The sequence below is a fragment of the Macaca mulatta genome, chromosome 11 (genome assembly GCF_049350105.2).
Source record: "Macaca mulatta isolate MMU2019108-1 chromosome 11, T2T-MMU8v2.0, whole genome shotgun sequence".
Classification (NCBI taxonomy): Eukaryota; Metazoa; Chordata; class Mammalia; order Primates; family Cercopithecidae; genus Macaca; species Macaca mulatta.
Genome location: NC_133416.1, coordinates 18,094,073 through 18,112,787, shown reverse-complemented (window position 1 = coordinate 18,112,787; position 18,715 = coordinate 18,094,073). Strand labels below are relative to the sequence as shown.

General features: G+C 35.2%; 1 protein-coding gene across 13 annotated transcripts in view; it reads left to right on the top strand.

Annotated features, from left to right (window-relative positions):
* The window catches only part of EPS8 (EGFR pathway substrate 8, signaling adaptor), a 169,091-nt gene that overhangs the window by 136,309 nt on the left and 14,067 nt on the right, over positions 1-18,715 (top strand). For all 13 annotated transcript variants that reach the window (XM_077952565.1, XM_015151115.3, XM_077952569.1 and 10 more), the window contains 4 exon segments: positions 1,974-2,157; positions 5,725-5,858; positions 10,861-10,969; positions 11,834-11,977. In XM_077952565.1, the coding sequence (XP_077808691.1) occupies positions 1,974-2,157; positions 5,725-5,858; positions 10,861-10,969; positions 11,834-11,977 (571 nt within the window).

Genomic DNA, 18,715 nt, shown 5'->3' with positions numbered 1-18,715 from the left:
AATAAATAATTTTTGCTTTGCTCATTTATCTAAATCTTTTTATTTATTTCACCACTTAGAACAAATCACTTAGCATGGCCACTTAGACATTTGTCTTCCTAATGTTTTTGAATGGGTTAGCCTAAGAGTCATGGGCCAATTCATAATGTTTTTTCTCCATTTTTCTCCTATTGAAACATATACAAACGTTTCCACTTATTTTTTGGACTTCGACAGTTGCTTGTGTTGGAATATAGTTAAGCAGAGAATTCTTTGAAAGCATTGCAGTTGTTGCCTTTAAATTGAAAATATTTACATTTATTTATACTATTTATGTATTAGTATAGCACAGTGTATGCCATATAATACTGTTCTTATACTGTATAAAACTGGTTAAATCTTTTTATTTTTGTAATTTTTAATTGATACATTATTAATAGTTGTACATATTTTCAGGGTACATATGATATTTTGATACATTCATATAATGTATAAAGATGAAATCAGGGTAATTAGGATATCCATCACCTTAAATATCTTAAATATTTATGCTAGGAACATTTGAATTTTTCTCTTCTAGCTATTTTGAAATGTACAATAGGTTAGTGCCAACTATAGTCACCCTACTGATCTAACACTGGGTCTTAGTTCTTCTATTCAATGTACGTTTGTATCCATTAATCAACTTCTTTTCATCTCCCTGCAACCCTGCCCCATCCCTGTTAGCCACTAGTAATCACCGGTCTACTCTCTACCTTCATGCAATCCACTTTTTTTAGCTTCTGCATATGAGTGAACTTATTTCACTTAACGGAATGACCTCCAGTTCCATCCATGTTGCTGCAAATGACAGGATTTCTTTCGTTTTTATGGCTGAATAATATTCCATTGTAAATAGATCACTTAAATCTATTAGATTTATATAGGTTATGATTTTATGATAAGCTTAGGTGGTATCCTTTAATTTCATGAAGCTTATTAAATTGATCAAGCCTCACATTACAAATATAGCTCAGGCTCCTTAATTTCTTTGTTTAGGGTTCTATCTTAAAATAAGAAAATTAACATTCAAAAAACTACATCAAAACGAACTATATTAGCTGTTAACATGCAGAAAGGGTCATTTTAGATCCTGATTGTTAAGAGTCTTCGGAAATGAATGTACTGACTGATTTAAAAACTCATAAAAATAAAAAGAACCATGAAAATCTATAACAATCTGAATAAGATGGCTGATTTCATCATAGTAGAAATATTACATGAAGAATTAAATATGAAAGATAAAGCAACATATTCTAGCAAAAACGAAGCCCTCATTTTTGTCCTAGTTATTTTTGTGGTTCATGAGTGATTAGGATCTTATAGAAATAAGTTTCACTCAGTGTCATTAAATGATGAACTGATATGATTGTGATTACAGATTAGCTGACTTGTACTGATTAAAACAGAGCTGATACATTTAATTTATAAAACTGGCCATCTGTTTCATTTTAGGGGACTTCATAAATTTAAAAATCATAAACCTTAAGAACTTGCTGGACTGTTTCTCTTTTGAAAGATACGTCTAATACCAGGAGGTTTCAATAACGATGGCAGAGGAGTGAAGGGAAAGTTGGGAATCTGAAACTACTTTAAATGTTAGAGAAGTTTGTTCTCTAAATACTTATACTCCTAGCTCCACTCTCCCTTCTTACACAAATTTTTAAAAACCTATACCCATGTTAAAAACTTGAGTTTAACAGAGAATTGGGGCAATGTTGTGAAAACAGATCATGCAACAGATTTCAATCTTTCTTTCATTTTATTGGTGTGAAATACTGGCATAAACATGTTTGCTTTTTCTTTTTGGGTAGATGGAAGACAGATTAGGTCTATGTGCTGTTTTTGTTGTTTATGTGTGTGTGCGTGTGTATGTCTAGCCTTACCGAAGATAACTGTGAGTATGGATACATTCCTAGATTTTATTGTTTATACGCCTTCATTCCCTCCTACAGAGCAGAGTGGCCAAAAGAACAGTTTATTCCACCATATGTTCCACGGTTCCGCAATGGCTGGGAGCCCCCAATGCTGAACTTTATGGGAGCAACAATGGAACAAGATCTTTATCAACTGGCAGAATCTGTGGCAAATGTAGCAGAACATCAGCGCAAACAGGAAATAAAAAGATTATCCACCGAGGTAAAGTTTTTTTTTTTAACATTACCCTTTGTAGACAGTGTAATTATCTCTGTATTCTCTTATAATTCTGATTGCAAGTTCTCATTTGATTGATCTGAAAAGTGTTCTAGAATCAAAGTCTGAATGTTACCCTCTCCTGACTTACCTCTCTCTCTTGCCTCTGTCATTTTTTGTGACAGTTGCTGTGTTCCTCTGTGAAGCCCAACCCCAACCCAAATTGCTCTCCTATAGCCTGTCAACCCTCCCCCTCCCCTTGTTGCCACTGTTCTCCTGGCTCTGGCGATCCTAAGTAGGCTTTTTTAGGATGACTTTCTCTCCTTGTCAGGGAATTGCACTACTGCCCTTTGGCTTATTTCTTTCTGTTTTCCTCTCCCCTTATCAGGCCCTCTAGACAGTTCCCTGAACCTAGATCCTCTAACCTGTCCCAAGCAGCTGTTTCCTGAATGTCCCTAATTATTTTATCCTTCTTCTCTTCACGTTGCTTTGCCTCTCTTGTCTTCTGTTTGTTTTCTTTCTTCCCTTTTGCCTAGTTCTAAGCCTCTGGAGTCCTATCCCCCTTGCTAGAGGACCAAAGTTCTTCTGTACTCTAGTTCTTAGGTTCAAATGATCATTTATAAAACTATACACCTTGAGGAGATCTTAACATTCATTTTATCTTTTAAGTATTTAGTCATCTTTAGAGTATAACCTATTTGGGAATCAAGTTGAGAGAATGAAATTGAGTATGCTGTCTTGTCACATTCCTTACAAATGATGTTTCTGTGACTCTTCTTGTTGGAAAAGAACATTGAACATTGATTAAAGCTGGACCAAACACAAATAGGATGGGCAGAACCTGAAGAATTAGGTGAATGAGATCTAGTTTGAAGAAGAAACTGTAAATGATGACGAGATCTTCCCAAAGTCCTATTATTTTTATTAATTCCTTAGATTAACTTTCTCAGGCTATCATAGGTATTTATAATGTGGCAAATGTGGTGTGAAGGAATGAATTGTCAAACCATGGTGTATTATATCCTGTAACTACTTTTAAGGTGAAATGTTTATCTAAATTAAATTTTAAAAATTGTTCCCTTTGTGAACTATTATTTGGACAATAACAATAGTATTATAGAAGTTTGGTTCAATTCCTGAAACTTTAAAAATAAAGCAACATATTACTTTGAAATTATTTTTTTCTAATGTAATTGTTTTTTTTTCTCTGGCTGTATTATAAGGGAAGAGGTGGATTCCATGCCTGTCCTTCCCTTTAAATGAATAATTAAGATGACCTCACTGCTTGGTTGGCAAGTGTATATCCCTGCCTGTATTTCAGAGTTCAGGCCTCATCACTGTGAACTTTCTTTCCATTTAAAGGGCAGTTTTTCTAGAGGAAAGAAAATATAATCAAACATGAAATTATGATACACTTGCTGTTGCTATAGTTACAGCTGACTGTTTTTACATCCTAAAAATTTCCAGCTTATAGCCTTCATATCTTAAATAAGAAAATATACTCACTTTATAATGTATGCCTCAGAAATTCACTTTTGTGATTTCGTTCTCAATTTGTGTATTTAAGAAGAGAGTAATGGGCTCCCAGGATATAAGTTTGTCTACTTTCACTGAATAAGTGATTTTAAAAGAGGAATTATTGAGAATCCTTACTTGTAATGAGTTATCATTTTCCTGTTATAAACTGTATTTCATTTTATGGCTGAAGTAGTTATTCAGAGGTTTTAAAAAATGAAAAACACATGCTAGCTGTTCCAGGGAATTTTATGCCTTGAGATTTTGTTGGAAAGAGGCCGAGTAATGGTAACTTAAAATGCATAAAAGTGTAATCATCCCTAGAAGAGAGATTTTATTATACTTTATTGCTACTATAATAAATGCATTTACCACAAGACTTGGGTAATTCAGGATCTTATGATTTTTGTTTAGGATTGAAAGACATAGGTGACATACAGTGACAAATATGGGTGGCAGTACTCAGCTTCTTTACTTCCTCTGAACCCTAAGTGAGCTTTGGTAGTCATCACAGTTAGTCATTAGTCATCATTTCTCTTCTCCCTTTCAGTATTCCCAGTCACTCTCAGGACCCAGTGATTTCATACTGCTGACTTCACTGTTAATGTTCAGAGCTGGGCAAAAGGTGTGGGTGCTTCTAACAGAGCACTCACCTCTTTAGAACAGCCTTTAATTAAAGATTACCTAATCTAATGTAGCGCCTCTACTCTTTCCCAGGGAAATGATAAACTGAATTAATTAAGCTCAGATTTTTTTAATTTAAAAGGCTGAACTTGTTTATTTGTATTTATATTAAGCACGGTATCCTGATTTTGTATATATAAACGTCACCTGCCATGTCCGTGGATAAACTCAGCCTTCCTCCTGCTTACTTTGCCATTAGAATTAACTGTGGTAACCATATGTTCAAGACTTTTCTGAAACATTCCCAGTTTCAACTATTTTGCCCCAATGAATCTATCAACAAATACACAAAATCCATAATGAAAATAGCCAAGGAATTCCAGTGCTTCAGTGTCTATCATGCTTCTTCCAGACCTCATTTTCATATAAAGAAACAATGTAAAGGCTTTGGGGAGTTTTTGTTTGTTTTCTCCCAGTCTGAGCATGTATTCTCTGTAGCAGGGGTCGCCAGTCCCTGGGTCGTGGACCAGTACTGGTGTGTGGCCTGTTAGAAACTGGGCCTCACTGCAGGAGGTGAGCGGCAGGCCTGGGAGCATTACTGCCTGAGCTCCACTTCCTGTCAGATGAGCTGCACCTTTAGATTCCATTAGGAGCAAGAACCCTCTTGTGAACTGCACATACAAGGGATCTAGGTTACACACTTATGAAAATCTAATGCCTGATGATCTGAGGAGGAATAGTTTCATCCCAAAACCATCCCCGTCATCTCCGGCCCTGGGGTCCATGGAAAAATTGCCTTCCGTGAAACCAGTCCTGCTACCAAAAAGGTTGGGGATTGCTGGTCTATAGCTTTAAAACCATGGAAACCGTGGTCCTCAGTGGGACCTGTGAATCTCAACTGTCACTCTTGGTCGCTCCCAGTAGTTTCCTGTCTGAATTATCTTAACTGCAAAAAAGAAATGACTCCAGCATGCTCTTATCCTGGACTCGTGGCTATCAAGATCCATTTAGTTGTGCCTTTCTGTGTTTCCCTTAACAGCAAAGATGATAATAGTGCTGCTATTTTTTTAAAAAATTGAAAATACTGTAATATTCTGTGTATCATTTTAAAATTGAAAAAAAAAGAGAAGTCAGTATAATTTTAATGCATAGAGTTCAGTTGATTTTCATGTGACAATATTTACTTTGCTAGAGTGGTGACAGTTTCTTGAACAGAAAGAGCAAGATTACCCTTTGCACTAGTGACTTTTCTTATTATAAGTAAGTCTTTGACAAAAATGTTATCACTCCCATTTCATAATGTATTAACATAATGATCCGTCACTTGAAAATGAAAACTTATCACAATATAGTTGAGAGATCTTGTTGACTGACCTGAGTGCTGATTCAAATAGTATTTGGTGATTCTTTAATCTGCCCCACTTTGTCTTTCAGCATTCCAGTGTATCAGAGTATCATCCAGCGGATGGCCATGCGTTCGGTAGCAACATTTACGCAAGAGGATCCCACCTGGAGCAAGGGGAAGCTGCTGTTGCTTTTAAGCCAACTTCTAATCGCCATATAGATAGGTAACATTTAATGAGCACCCTTTTGAGAGCTGTGGATAACTGTCTGATCTAGTGCTAACAGAGGTGACACTGTCTGTATTGTCTGCTGCTTCTTTGAACTTTCTGTCTGTTAATTAGTTGATAAAGTTTCAGTTGTTCCTTTAGAGAACTGGTGTTGATCAACAAAAGATGTCTGGACCTTCAGTCTGTAATTCTCATTTAGTGCAAATGCCTTTGGATGACTTTCCATTTATTAAAAGCTACTTCTGACAAAATGTGTACATTAAGAAGAAAGAATTGTCTTGAAACCCTCCATTAGTTTGTACCAGATGGTCTCTGAGGATCCTTCCAGCTCTGTAGCTTTTAAAGGAAACAGTTTCCATCTTTATCTTCACCCAATGAAAACAAATAAGCCTTCCTTTAGATAGATATATTTAAACTGAGTATAAACTAAATATTTAAACAGGGTCAATGCCTTATTTGTCATTCGTGCTATTTCATCTTTTTATCTTGACTTTCCAGTTTTATACTTCATTTATTCTTCTATATTTTCACTCTTAAAAAATTTAATATAGGCAGAGATGGAGAATTGGGATGAGAAGAAATAAAGGAACTGGAATAAGTTCTCTTTTTTTTTATTTCCAATCTTGTTTTTAGTAAGTGAGATCTACATAGAGCCAAGCCATGTAGAAAAGAGAAAAGGAGGTAAAATGTTGATAACACGGGTATAGGAGGAGGGTCATTCAATGAACTGGGGGTAGAGAACTCAGCCTAGTACTTTCGTGCTTCAAAGCCTCTCTTACCACAAGAGTTATATGCCCTTTATTTCTTTTCTGTACACTCTTTTCTTAATATAATCTGAAGAAAGTGAGATTCAAAATTTTTGTTCTTTGTCAGGGAAGGTGACAGGTAATGCTTAAAGTAATTGCTGTAGAAATTACACAGGTACAACTCCAAGGGCACCAGTGACATTAAATTGAGTACAAAGAAAAGTCAGCAATGAATAATATATATTTTAAATGCCAACATATGAGAATGTTTTAATTATATAATTAATTTTTAGTAGATACAGTTGGAAATCGGTTTTGAAGCTTGAACATTATTTCATTGAAATCCTTCTTAACTAACTTAGTACTCATCTTAATATTTTCTTTTTTCTTTCTTTCTGTCTTAGATGTCAATATTATAGAAATCATTTCAGATTAATAGATTTCTTTCAGTTTTATCACTTCAGTAATTTGGATGATTTTCCACAGCTAAGTAGCTAGAAAACCACTTGAGTGCATATGTAGAGTACATATTGACATTAGAAAACTTTTTTCAGGTTCCATTTTAAGACCACATCTAGCATACTGTGGTCACTCCATAAGTGTAGATTTATTTGATTGATGGATTGGATGAATAAGCGTGAGAGTGTATCCAGTATTTCAGAGTCACTACTTCCCTGTCCTTCACCTGCATATCTATAAGGGATAGTATTACTGATGGAATAAACTCTGCCATTTATTTTGGGCACCTTACCACAGAGTCTTTTAAAAGCTTACCTTGATTTGTATGATCTTTATCGAGTATCAGGGAAATGTAACTTTGGTTTATTGATTTAGTTATATCTTTGTACCCCTTCTACTTCCAAAATAGATTGTTAGCTCACTTAAATTATATGTAGTTAAAGTAGTATTATTATTGAAAATTAAATAATGAAATAAAATATAAAATTAAGAAGTTAAGAGGGAAGATGAGAAATTTTATGAAGTGTAAAAGTTGACACTATTGTTGAATTTCAGATTTGTCTTTCAGATTTCTGGCTGTCAGAACAAAAAGAGAAACATAATCATTTGCTAACATTAGGAAAAGGAATGAGTATCAGTTCATTGGGATAAAAAAATGCTTTTCTTACTCCTAAATTCTCAATAATATTTGTCTCATGAAACTTAATGTAGGATGGGATAGGTGATGTCAGGGACATTTATTTTTAACAATTTTTTTTCCTCACCACAGAGAAGGCTGTCGTGAATTTTATAAGGTTTCTTTTAGTAACCTTTGATAAATAGAAATTTAAATAAAATATAGTGAAGGAAATTCCATGAAGGAATAATAGACTAGAGTGGTCAGAAGTTCGCCATAGAAAGAATTTTTTTGAATACCTTGAGTGGTGGGTAGATTTTATATCTCAGTTGTTCTTATGGATTCTGCCTCAGCTGGACTTAATAGGAGCTAGGATAGTTGATAAATACATGAATCATTGATGTTCTATGTTGCTAAGAAAATTTGTCATCATTTTGAAAAACTCTCTGAAAATTGTGGTCTGATATAAAATATACAGAGGTTTGGAATTTGTTGTTACAAATAATTATTATTGACCTTAAACTCTATTACATAGCAGGAATGCAGTAGATACTGTTAGAAGAAAAACTTCAGACAAATTAAATTTAACAGTGTAATTGAGCAAATGGGGGGAAAAACGGCTCATGAATTGGGGAGCCCCCATAATCACAGCAGATTCAGAGAGACTCCAGGGATGCCTCATGGTCAGAGCAAATGTATAGACAAAAAAAGGAAAGTGACGTACAGAAAACGGACGTGAGGTATAGAAACAGCTGACTGGTTACAGTCTGGCATTTGCACACAATTTGAACAGTCAGCGGCCTATGAGTGCTAGAAGTATGGCTGCTGGGATTGGCTGAGACTCAGCTATTGTTACAGAAGCATACTCCTAAATTGGGTTTTCAATGTGTCTACCTACTAAATTAGGTTATGATTTGTCCACAGGACTCAAGTGTGGAAGTACAGAGGGCTTCTCAGAACATATTTAGCTTAACAATGCCATACAAAGTATATTAACTGTTCTGTGAAATTACTATGCCATTAGGTAGACCATTCGTTGAATTTAAAGCCCACACCTTTGAGTTTTATAGCTTACTGCTGTCAGATGCCATTAGTATTTTAGAGAAGTTCTCAAATTACAACTGTCTATATGTCTGCTCTCTATCAAGTGGCATATCTATTATTCCAAATCAGAAACTGAGCCCATACCTTTTGTTACATTCCATAGCTCTTAAGAAACTTTGGTACCTCTTTTTTTTTTTTTTGAGACAGAGTTTTGCTCTTGTCGTCCAGGCTGGAGTGCAATGGCACAGTCTCGGCCTACTGCAACGTCTGCCTCCTGGTTTCAAGCGATTCTCCCACCTCAGCCTCCTCAGTAGCTGGGGTTACAGGCATGTGCCACCATGCCCAGCTAATTTTGTATTTTTAGTAGAGATGGGGTTTCACCATATTGGACAGGCTGGTCTCAAACTCCTGACCTCAGGTGATCCGCCCTCCTCAGCCTCCCAAAGTGCTGGGATTAGGGGCATGAGCCACCGCGCCTGGCCAAGAAAGTTTGGTACCTCTGAAAAATTACAAATTGTGATTATCTGTTTGATAACTATGGTCAGTGTCATATCCATGCTTAACCTATAGAGGGCAAGAAGCTGTAAGCCGTAAAGATTTGTAAATTCTAAAGCACTTAAGGTAAACACTTCTGAGACCTGCAAGATAAAAAAAACTTTGTTATAGACCCTTAACTCTCCATTATTAATAATGATTATTTTGCAGATCATAGGAGAAAGGAAAATAGGGGAAGAGAGGAAGATAAAACACTGAGATTACTGTTTTCCTAATGTTTGGGGTAATTGAATCTCTTTTATCCCCCAAATGAAATCTTAGTAGATTAAATGTGAATATATAAAGTAAATAAAAGCAGAGCTATTCCAGTAGGGATAGGGATGGGAAATCTATGGAACACAGTTTTAAAATTATTATTATTAATAACATATAATAATTACTTCACCATAATTTCACCTTTTCCACCAATCTTCTTTTTAATGTACTAAAAATAGCCAATAAGCTGTTCATACATGCTTGTCTATAAGGTGTTCTATACTGGTCTTCTTTCTTCTTTGTCCCTATCTCCCTCCTCCAATGGAGTTACTACCTAAGAAGTAACAAAAACCTATGATGACAGGATACATTATTATGTCTACAACTGTCCTGCAGGCCCTGGTATAACTCAGCATTCCAGAGAACTTGGTAGACAGCAAAAATAATGGCAACTTGACGGGGTAGGATGACCTAACATCTTTAGTCTCTACCTGCTATTTCCCTTGTGGAGATGTGTAAATAAATGTGGGAATGTAAATGGAGGAGAAGACTAGGAAGTAAAATTAATAAAGGGTTAAAGTAATTTTATTATTGAAATAGATGAAGAAAATACAAATATTTAATGCATCAAGTGTATTGTAATTGTGTTACAAATAAAAGTAATCTTTAGTTAAGTTATTAAATCTATTAGTACTCATTTAATGATTAGAAGAGGTATTTGGTTTTTTGAGGAAGTTTTATTTTTAAAAAATAGGGCCCATACACTTTTTAAAAGTTTATAGTGAATTAAATTATTTATTTATTTATTTGAAAGTGTTACTAGTCTCATACTTAGTGCATATCTGTCTTTTTTTTGCAGTTTAGATAACTGTGCAAAGTGTTTCTAAAAACCGATGCCTAGTTATAAATTTTTAATTTACATATTTGGTTACTGAATTGCAGACATTGCCTGAATTAGTGAAATCAACATATAACTAAAATTACCACTATGGAAATTATTTTCAGTCTCCTTTAATTTTATGAAAAATACTAACATTTGTCTTTATCTAGTTCTTTTATGGTAGAGATGATAATTAACAAAATATCCAGTATATGTATTTAGTTGACAAAGAATTTATAGACTTGGATTCTTGATTTTTCTAAGTACCACCTAGCCTTGTGATTTTGCATTATTTGTTTTTTTCCATGGCCACAGTTTGTTCGTTTTAATAGCAAGAACTTTAAAGTAACTTGTATTTGTCATAATGTAAAATGTAATAAAATGAAACTGCTGTAACTTTTCAGAAGGTTTTCTGGTAGAATTTGGCTTGTCTTAATGTTTTCTGTTTTTATCCTTTAGGAAGAGCTAAAACAGAATAATAATCTTTTTTCTTTCTTTTTATAGAAATTATGAACCACTCAAATCACAACCCAAGAAATATGCCAAATCCAAGTATGACTTTGTAGCAAGGAACAACAGTGAGCTCTCAGTTCTAAAGGATGATATTTTAGAGGTAATATAATTTTTTCTTTTTTTATACTCTTAATAATGTAGTTTTATTGTATTACTCTTTTGGTATATAACTAAACTTTCCTTCAAAAGTGTTATATTACTAAAGACATAGTATATGAGAAATACCTACATCTATTTAGAAGAGGTATACAGATACTCCTTGTAAGGGGATAGCTTTAGAATACTCCTTTATTTGTTTTTTTGTGGGAAGGGGAGGGAGTGGGCTTTTAACTTCCTTTGCTCTCTTCCTTGCCCTCTTTCTTCTGATATTTCTTCATTTTGGAGCCAAGTCTAGTTATCAATTCAGATGTAGAGGCACATAATAGTTCAATAAGTGACATTTTCTTTTTTTATCCTATATCCTTGCACAGATATACTCAGCAGTCATTGAGCTAATGATGTTAGGGATAGTCCACCATAACACCAACTTCTCTTTGTTAGGTTCTAATTGAGAGTTCATCTTCTTGAATATGTAAGGTGAATTATCACAATAAATTTTGTAAGGAAAAAAAGTGATGTTTATATACTTTTTATTTCTATCGCCAAAATGGAGACAATGGCTTTTTCCAAAAGTCATTTTAGTCCTTAAGTCCTCTAAGTACTTTAGTCCTTAAGTACTTCAAATAATGCAGACCATTCTTTGGAAGTAAAATGGACCTTGTGTAGATTCACCATAATGATACCTTACCTACTGTATACTCATAAATGTCTTAGTGTAATTCCTGAGAATCATTCAATCAACACTATGTTGATGCTGAGTTAATTATCAGAAGTAGAAAAATTTTCTTTGTTGAAGTCTAGGGAACTTCCTTCATAAAATGGCTTTTATATGGAAATTATACCTTTATTTTCTTGCACGTGACAGATACTTGATGATCGGAAGCAATGGTGGAAAGTTCGAAATGCAAGTGGAGACTCTGGATTTGTGCCAAATAACATTTTGGATATTGTGAGACCTCCAGAATCTGGATTGGGGCGTGCTGATCCACCTTATACTCATACTATACAGGTGAGCATGATTTCTTAGTAAAATGTAGTATGTACACATTTACAAAGTTATCACTCTTAAAGAGGATTTAAACACCTTTGTGTATTGATCATTTTGATATGTAGTTGGTTATATATTTTTTTCTAGAGTAATTGGTTGGGGAGTGGCAATGGTGAGAGACACAGGGAAAATTACACATATGTTTTCTGATTTACTTCTAGAAATTGTTCAAAATGTTTAGCAGTAGGTGCCTGATTCTCTGAAAGCTTTTTCCCCCGATCTATAGTATTTCTGACATTTGAAGAAATGGTATTTCTGTCTTTTTACCCACAGCTCTCCTATCCACTAGTGGCTTCCTCTTAATAGAGGATGGCACTGAGATCGTGGCTTGGTGTCCAGCAGTTCATCTTCAGCCCTTGCCTTCAGTCTCTTAAATGATCTGCCACTGACCAGCCTTGAACTTGCACTCATCTCACCTTACACCAGTACATGAGTACTTGTTCAGCTGGATTACAATATTTTTCCTCTCTTGATTTTAAGATTAAAATGTACTTATGATATAGATTAGATAGGTCAGATTCTCTTTTCCTGATCATTGAAGGCCTATGAAGGTCCATTCTTAGGGCCCATGCCACATTTTCAGGATTTCAATGACCCTGGTCAGCTCATTCGCCCTAACATCTGAATTAACTTGCTTTTAAATTTGGGAATTTTAGACCTGTGACAGGCTCTCTAGTGTCAGGTCTGTAAACAAAGAATGGATGGACTCTCTCAGGTACAGCCTATAAACCTGGGGTGGCTTCTCATTCCCCAAGAAAGAATTCTTTAATTTTCAAAGTCTTGAGAAAAAGATCACATCTGACCTCATAATAATGTCATGAATTTGAGTAGAAGCTGCATAGAATATGCAGTGAAATCATTAATTTTTATATCAGATCTAGGCTTAAAAAAATACAGATTGTCCAAAGCTGGAATTGTGGTCATACTTCTGCTGCCATGACAATTTATTTCAGTACTTATGGCTCCTCATGACATTCACGCCTGGGGTTGGTCCTGTGCTTATCCAGAGGGACTTGGCCTTACTAGAATCCATGAACCAAGCAAACATTCAAAATAAAGAATTTGTGTGTAGTTTCTCTATCTCAGTAACTTAAAGTGATGGCAATGGAAATTATTTCCTGTGTTATGTTTTAGCTGGCCTGATGTGTGTATATATTATGTATTACTTATTTTATGTTCATCATTTGTCATTAGCTGTTGATGCCAAAGAAGGAGTTTGAGTTATTCAAGGTATGGTCTCCTCCATTTCCCATGGGTTTCTGAAGTGAATTTTCTTAGTTTTTATACCTTTTTCTTTTCTTAGTTCCTACTTTTCTGAGTTTAGTATCTGTTTACCTAATACAATATAGGCTTCTGTCTGGTTCATGAATACCAGTTCTTCATTTTCTTTCCTATAGAGGTAGTATATGCTTGAAACCTATACTTAAAATAATGGTAGAGTACATACCTTGGGCTGTATCAACTAATTTTAATATGCGGTTCATGGTAAGCTCTGAGAAGCACTATTCATAAAGGATATCCCTGATCCCCATATGTGAGCAGAAGGCAAAAGTTTGTATTTTAAGTGTTGAAAGCAATTATCCAAATTTGTTTTTGTGTGCGTGGCTGCTGGAAATAAGCAAACTTTGATAAAATAAAATACTTAAACATGCAATAGTATAAATTCTATAATAGAAATTTTCTCCTACCTGAGATTCCTAAAGAGTTTAATATCTCTCACTTTTTGCTGTTTACTGTTCAGTCCTGTCTTTTTCTTTAGTTCTGATTCTTGGCTTGAGCCATAAGTTGACTTTTCCGTTTAAAAGGTTGCTTCTGTCTAAAACTGAACCAAAACTATTAATATATATCATAGGCAGGGAAAGTATTTTCAGAGAATGTCAAACCTATTCCTCCTTTCTTAAACAGAACCTCATCTTTTATTTTTGTCAACTTTGGCACAACCAAGACATTTTTTTAAGAGTTCACAAGTTTCAGGAGTTTGTTTTGCTACTTTATGTAAATAGAAACTTGTGGTTCTTATAGGGATTGCCTATTTGGCTATTTCGTTTTAAACTTTTCAACACTATCCTACTTTCTTCTTAAAAATTCTGATTGCAACTACAAACGTGGTGTATGTAGACATGTGTACAGAGGCTTTCAGTGTATATACAGAAGCGTATGCTGTTCAGATTGAGGGCCCTACTTTTAAAATATATTAAAAACAATCTGCTTTTTAACACCTCCTGAAAATTTTGGGCTGAGCTCAACAAAACCACTAAGACCTTGTAAAATTTTAATAAGCAAGCTTCACAGTCTGCTTTGCTGTCTGCTATCTGGCATAAATCCTACTCTAAAAGGATTCCTATTCTCAAAACATTTATAATATAGTCTTTAAAAAAAAAGAATAGAGTAAAATGGAAAAGAAAACATCCTTGGAAATATGTGCCAGTCATTTTTATATCTCTACAACAGTGTCACCAGATACCCATATCTAAAATATCTAAGGAAAAATCCTGTAACTTATTTCAGAATGATAATTAAGATACCACAATATTTATATAATAGATTCCACTGATCCTAATACCCTAGCCTTATAAAACTCAACTGGATTGCAACTTTATGTCTTACTCATCTTTTTATTCACTCATTCCACAAATACATATTGAGTACTGGCATCTCACACACTTGGTAAAAAGAACAATAGAAAGCCTAGCACCAAGCAGATCCTTCCCGAAAGCCCGCTTAAGTCCACAGGTCATCTGCCAAGGCCTTGCTCCTTCCTGCATGCTTGCTGTATCCAGAGCAACGTGACCCTCTCTCTCCTCCTCAGATACAGCCCACACACTTGTTTTCCCTTCCATCTGTCTCTCTCATCTAATGATATCAAAACTTTGAAGAAATATAAAGAAACTTCTTTTAACAAAAATATTTTAGATTCCTGCACCATGCTGCCAAAAGGCAAGCAATGATTCATTACTTAAGTTTGCTTCACATTCACAGAGAACAACATTGACAGATATTCTACTCTAGAGAAGATATGCCAGTGGCTAGTGCTCACGCTGTGCCAGGCATTGTTTAAGCACTTGGCAAATCCAAATTCGTTTAATTCCCATAACAACCTTGTTAAGGAGGCACATTTTTTCATGGGAAACTAAGGTGTAGGAGACATAACTTGCCCAGATTTATACAGCTGTATGAAGCCAGGATTGGGCCCCAGTGCTCCGGATCCGGAGCCTGTGCTGTGTTGCATTCTGCTGTTCTAGAGAATAGTGATTACAAAAGGTTATTTCGGATGGGCACAATGGCTCACGCCTGTAATCCCAAAACTTTGGGAGGCCAAGGCAGGCAGATCACTTGAGGTCAGGAGTTTGAGACCAGCCTGGCCCAGCCTGGCAAAACCCTGTCTCTACCAAAAGTACAAAAATTACCCAGGCATGATGGCACACACCTGTAATCGCAGCTACTCAGCAGACTGAGGCAGGAGAATCGCTTGAACCCAGGAAGCAGAGGTTGCAGTGAGCCGAGATTGTGCCACTGCACTCCAGCCTGGCGACAGAGCAAGACTCCGTCTCAAAACAAGAAAAAGAAGAAAAAAAAAAGGTTGTCATCTCTTTTTGTATAAACCCATAGTTTTTCTCTGTATTAATATTTGAAGTGGTATTTTCTCAGAATAGCTTTACTTTGCATTATACTGTGGTAAAAGTTGATCTGATCAGTCACAATCCTTGGAAACTGATTTTTGCCTTATGTATCCATTCCCTGGATTCCATGGTATCTTTCATTATTTTATAATTTAGGAAAATAACCCAAATTATATGATTTACTTAGAATAGGGCATTTTGTAAGTGGTGGAAGTAAGGGAATAAGGTGTAAACTATTTCCATGCAACATCTGTGAGTCACCAAATATTTAAAAAATGGACACAGTCATGACTCTTATTCTTATGCCCTTACATTTCCTATAAAGAAATCCATATAAATAATGGCAGTTTCTGGGTGAAGGGCACAAGTGCAGCTCTTGCCTATTGTTCACACACTTTTTATCAGAGATTCTGTTCTGATGACAGCGATGCTCATACCAGGCACCACCAGTGAATAGGTGTTGAATTGCCACCTGGTGTCCCTGAGAGTCCGGGCTATTTAATATCCTCACATTTGAAGTGATTTTTAACAGCTCTGTAAAGACAACCATTCCCACCTAATGTATTTCCCCCATGGCTTCAGCAAAGTTTTAAACATAAAACAGAGAGTAATAAAAATACACAAAAGATACTGACATAAAAGATTGAATAAACCACAGAGAAAGGAAGTCAATGCTGAGGAGAGATTATGGAGAGATAACACGTCTTTTGATAAAGACGTCTTTTGATAAAGAATGTTGTACAGCATTCCAAGGCTTTATAGTATTTTAGCCGGGCAATAGATGGATATCCAGGGTGCTTTCTCCCCACCTGGAAGCTACTTGCCACATAAAGTTTCCTGATCTTTATTTTGGCTTGATTCTCAGACCTCTAGCCCTGTGGCTGCTCATCTACTAGAATTACCGTTGTGCCCATTTAAATTTGCAAGCTATATGCCAAGAGCAGAAACCACCTCCTCCCCTGATGTTATTTATTATATATCCCGTGGACTGACTAAAGAAGTCTCTCATTTATTCTTAATTATTATCTATGCATTTATTATTATTATAGGTATTCTTACTCTACCAAGATTCAAATAATTATGAATGTCCAGTCTCTGTGGTCATGTGAATTCAACAAAACATTTCCCATATTCTCTGTTGTCTAGCAAGAGATATTGTAATGTGATACCATGAGAAAAGCCCCAATCTAGGTATTGGTAGATGAGGGTTCTAGTCCTTAAAGAGAGCACTTTCTATTTCTGTGTTCCAATTCACTTGGTCATGAAATAGAAGGAGTCAGTTATGTGGTCTCTACAATCCAGTCCAGGTATAAAATCTTCTCATTCATTATATACATGTTTAAATAGCCCTAAATTAAAAGGGGAAATATTTTCTACAGGTGATTACTAAACCACTAACACTACTAATTTCAGCCTATGTTATTAGTGCTCTGTTTTTTAAGCTCAGTCCAGACATTTAGATACTACTGCTGGACAGAGTGACCATTTTACCAAAGATGGCTTCATACTCTTCCAGCCAGGCCAAGCTCCTGATAATATTCAGTTCTTCAAAACTGTTTTTTAAAAATCAATCTCAGAAGACTCTGCTCATTAATTATAGACATGGTTTTTAGACAAAGATGTTTACTTTTTATTCTGCCACATGTATTGACATTTTCTCAGAGGCTTCTTAATGATAATTTGAATAATACCCACTCTAAATATATATATATGTATTTTTATACATATATAAAGTATTGATAATTACTGTCTGACATGCACATGTACATAATTTTATTAAATGTTCTGTTTGTTCAGGCTGCTCACAAAGTTTGAAACTAAAGCTCACTAAAATCACACCATAATGCATTGCAGTATTACCTTTTGTAAAATCAGCTAATTAAACAAGAATTACTCTTATATTTAATGCATTCTCATTGTATTCTTTATGAGCAATAGGAATAAAATAAACCTATATCTTAGTATTTTATTTAAGCATACAAATAGTTACTATTGAAGTACTTTACACTGTTTCTACTGTAGTAGAATCTATATGATTAGTTTTCCATGGCTAGATAGTGATGGGAATTAATTATAGATTTACAGGCTCCTTCACTGGTTGATTGTGGGCATGTAATTTTACTGTCAGACTAATTTACTCTTTCTGATATTTGATGTGAATTATAATTGATATTATTTTAATTCCATTTCCTGTATTAATTTTCTCATTTGATGTGATTTGCTCCATTTTCCTAATAGCAATTACTTGGCGAGCTGTCAGAGGTAACCCACATTCGTTCCCTCATGGCACTTCTTTTTAATATAATTTTTTGGATTCAGTCTCTGGACTTAACACCCTCCAAATGTTCCAGCTGTGCTTAGTTTTCACTGCAGAGTTCCAAAGAAACCAAATTTAGAGGAAAAATGTGTAATTTAGAGTAGGTTAAATATTTAAGAACAGTTCAATTTTAATGGCTTTGTTGAGCTTACTTGCATAATTTCCCCTCTGAAGCAGCATCTTGTATGAATCAGGACCTTATCTCTCAATAGCATTCTTTAATTCTTTAGAATTTCTACTCAGCTGAAGTTGCTAAAGAAAAGTGACTCATTCCAACTTAATTATCAATAGGAAAGTACATTTCTTATGGGGTCTATTAATTCTGCCTTCTTTCAGAGAAAGAGAGACAAAAAGATGCATTTTACTTCTAACAGAACTTTGTATTTGTGGGATATCACAGGCAAGAGTAAGGAAGTGACAGTTGGGTGCAAAAGTAGGTCCACACCAGGCTGACGAACCCTCCCAGTTCCTAGTTGGGGAGTCTGAGGGGTTTGTGAAGATGTGGTACTTTCAGTGTTAATTACTAGGAAAGTCTCAGACAAACCAAGAACAGTTGGTCAGAATTTCTTTTTTGAATTTGGAGCTTCAGTACCTTTGTTTCAGGAGAAGAGTGTTCAGAGTGCACTTCTGTTCTCCAAGACATTCTGTAAACTGAGATACACTGGAATCATTAATTCTGTAGCTTCAACAAAAAATAGCCAAGAGACAAACGTAAGGAAAGGAAGAGCAGTAGTTGGGTGGTAGGTAAAGAGGAGTAGAGAA